General features: G+C 43.8%; 1 protein-coding gene across 4 annotated transcripts; it reads right to left on the reverse strand.

Moving 5' to 3' along the window:
- Positions 1–974: 974 nt before the first annotated feature.
- On the reverse strand, positions 975–1514 carry LOC102875908 (ubiquitin-conjugating enzyme E2 C-like). Of its 4 annotated transcripts, none has more exons than XM_006901172.1 (2): positions 1379–1514; positions 975–1297 (listed from the first exon to the last, which is right to left on the reverse strand). In XM_006901172.1, the coding sequence occupies exons 1-2, from the start codon at positions 1512–1514 to the stop codon at positions 975–977; spliced, it is 459 nt and encodes a 152-aa protein (XP_006901234.1). The 4 variants fall into 4 exon arrangements, with proteins under 4 accessions (XP_006901234.1, XP_006901235.1, XP_006901233.1 ...); XM_006901173.1 differs by having other exon boundaries at positions 975–1184; positions 1362–1514; XM_006901171.1 differs by having other exon boundaries at positions 975–1157; positions 1230–1514.
- Between the last annotated feature and the right edge of the window lie 206 nt (positions 1515–1720).

Here is a 1720-nt window from a genome sequence, read left to right on the forward strand (position 1 = left end):
TCTGACATATTTTGGACACGTTGAAAGGCGAGATCAGTCCTTGGAGAGGGTGTCATGCTTGGGAGGGTGAAGGGACAGTGCAGAAGAAGAAGACCCTTGATGAGGTGGTAGGTGTGTTGGAGACAATAAGATTGGCATAGGATAGAGCAGAGTTTAGGGCTGTTGTACATAGGGTTGCTATGAGTTGCAAGTGACTCTATGGCACATAACAACGACAACAAGTTTGGACTGTTGTTGTTGTTGCTGCTGTTCTTTGTTCCAATCTTTTTTGGAAAATCTTCAGCGGAATCTTCCTTGCATGTGATATTAATGATATTGTTCGATAATTACCACACTCTGTTGGGTCATCTTTCTTTGGAATGGGAACAAATATAGATCTCTTCCAGTCAAGTGACCAAATAGTTGTCCTCCAGATTTCTTGACACAACTTGCTGAGCATATCTAGGGCAGCATCTATTAGTTGAAATACACCAATTGGTAAACCATCAATTCCTGGGGCCTTATTTTTTGCCAATTCCTTCAAAACAGTTTGAACTTATTTCTTCATCACTATAGGCTCTTGCTCATATGTTTTTTTCAGAAATTGTTCTGTCTTCCAATTCCTTTCGGAACAGTAACTCTGTATACTTTTTCCATCTTCTTTTAATAACTCCTGGATCATTTAATATTCTGCCCCAAACATCCTTAAGTATAGCAACTTGAGGTTTGAATTTGTTCTTCAGTTCCTTGAGCTTAAGAAATGCTGAGCAAGTTCGGCCCTTTTGATTTTCTTTTTTTCTTTTTGTTTTAACCCCAAATGTATTTATTTAATATATTCATCATAAAGGCTCAAACAGAGGCTTAATTTTAAAAACAAATAAAACAGAAAGGACGCCACAGCTTCAGATACAGAATCTTGGACAGAAATCAAGGAGGACAGATCAACTAAGGAAAAAAGATGACACAACACAAGGACAGAGGCCGGACAGAGCGGGTCAGGGCTCTTGGCTGGAGACTTGCTTCGAGTAGGTTTCCTGTAGGTACTTCTTAAAGGCTGTGGGGTTTTTCCAGAGTTCAGCAGCGTGTGTGTTCAAAGGGCTGTCGATGTTGGGTTCTCCTAGCAGGCTCTGGATGGAGAGGAGGATGGTTCTGACGTCATACAGGGCAGACCACTTGCCCTTCAGGATGTCTAGGCAGATGTTACCCTGAGTGTCCACGTTGGGATGGTAGCAGGGAGTGAGAAACTTCACCGTGGGCGCGTTGTAAGGGTAGCCGCTAGGGATCTCTAGGGAGAGCTTATACCTCAGGTCTTCATATTCTGTGCCAGCGGCTCCATGGATGGTCCCTATCCATTTGAAAAGGTTGTCGGATTCAGGAAAGGCAGAAATCCCTTTGTCGCCAGACATCATGAGGGTCATCAGCTCCTGCTGTAGCCTTTTGCCCACAGAGCCCCGGGCAGCGCCCCCGCTAGGCTCTGCCCCTTTTCGGGAGGCAACAACGCTGGCCGTCGCTGGGTTGCGGTTCTGGGAAGCCATCCTGTCGGCAGAAAGCCCTTTTGATTTTCTAACTCTAGCTCCTTGCACATTTCATTGTAATATTTTATTTTGTCTTCCCACGCTGCCTTTTGCAATCTTCTGTTCAGCTTTTTAATATCTTTAATTCTTCCCTTTGTTTTGGCTTCACTGCGCTCTAGTGCAATATTCAGAGTTTCTTCTGACATCCATTTTGGTTTTTTCTTCCT

This window comes from Elephantulus edwardii, unplaced genomic scaffold, assembly GCF_000299155.1.
Source record: "Elephantulus edwardii isolate Elephantulus edwardi_28Jun2011 unplaced genomic scaffold, EleEdw1.0 scaffold00313, whole genome shotgun sequence".
Taxonomy (NCBI): Eukaryota; Metazoa; Chordata; class Mammalia; order Macroscelidea; family Macroscelididae; genus Elephantulus; species Elephantulus edwardii.

Excerpts from the sequence above, each read along its gene's own strand:
- LOC102875908 (XM_006901170.1), bottom strand. The coding sequence starts at position 1,514 with ATGGCTTCCCAGAACCGCAACCCAGCGACGGCCAGCGTTGTTGCCTCC.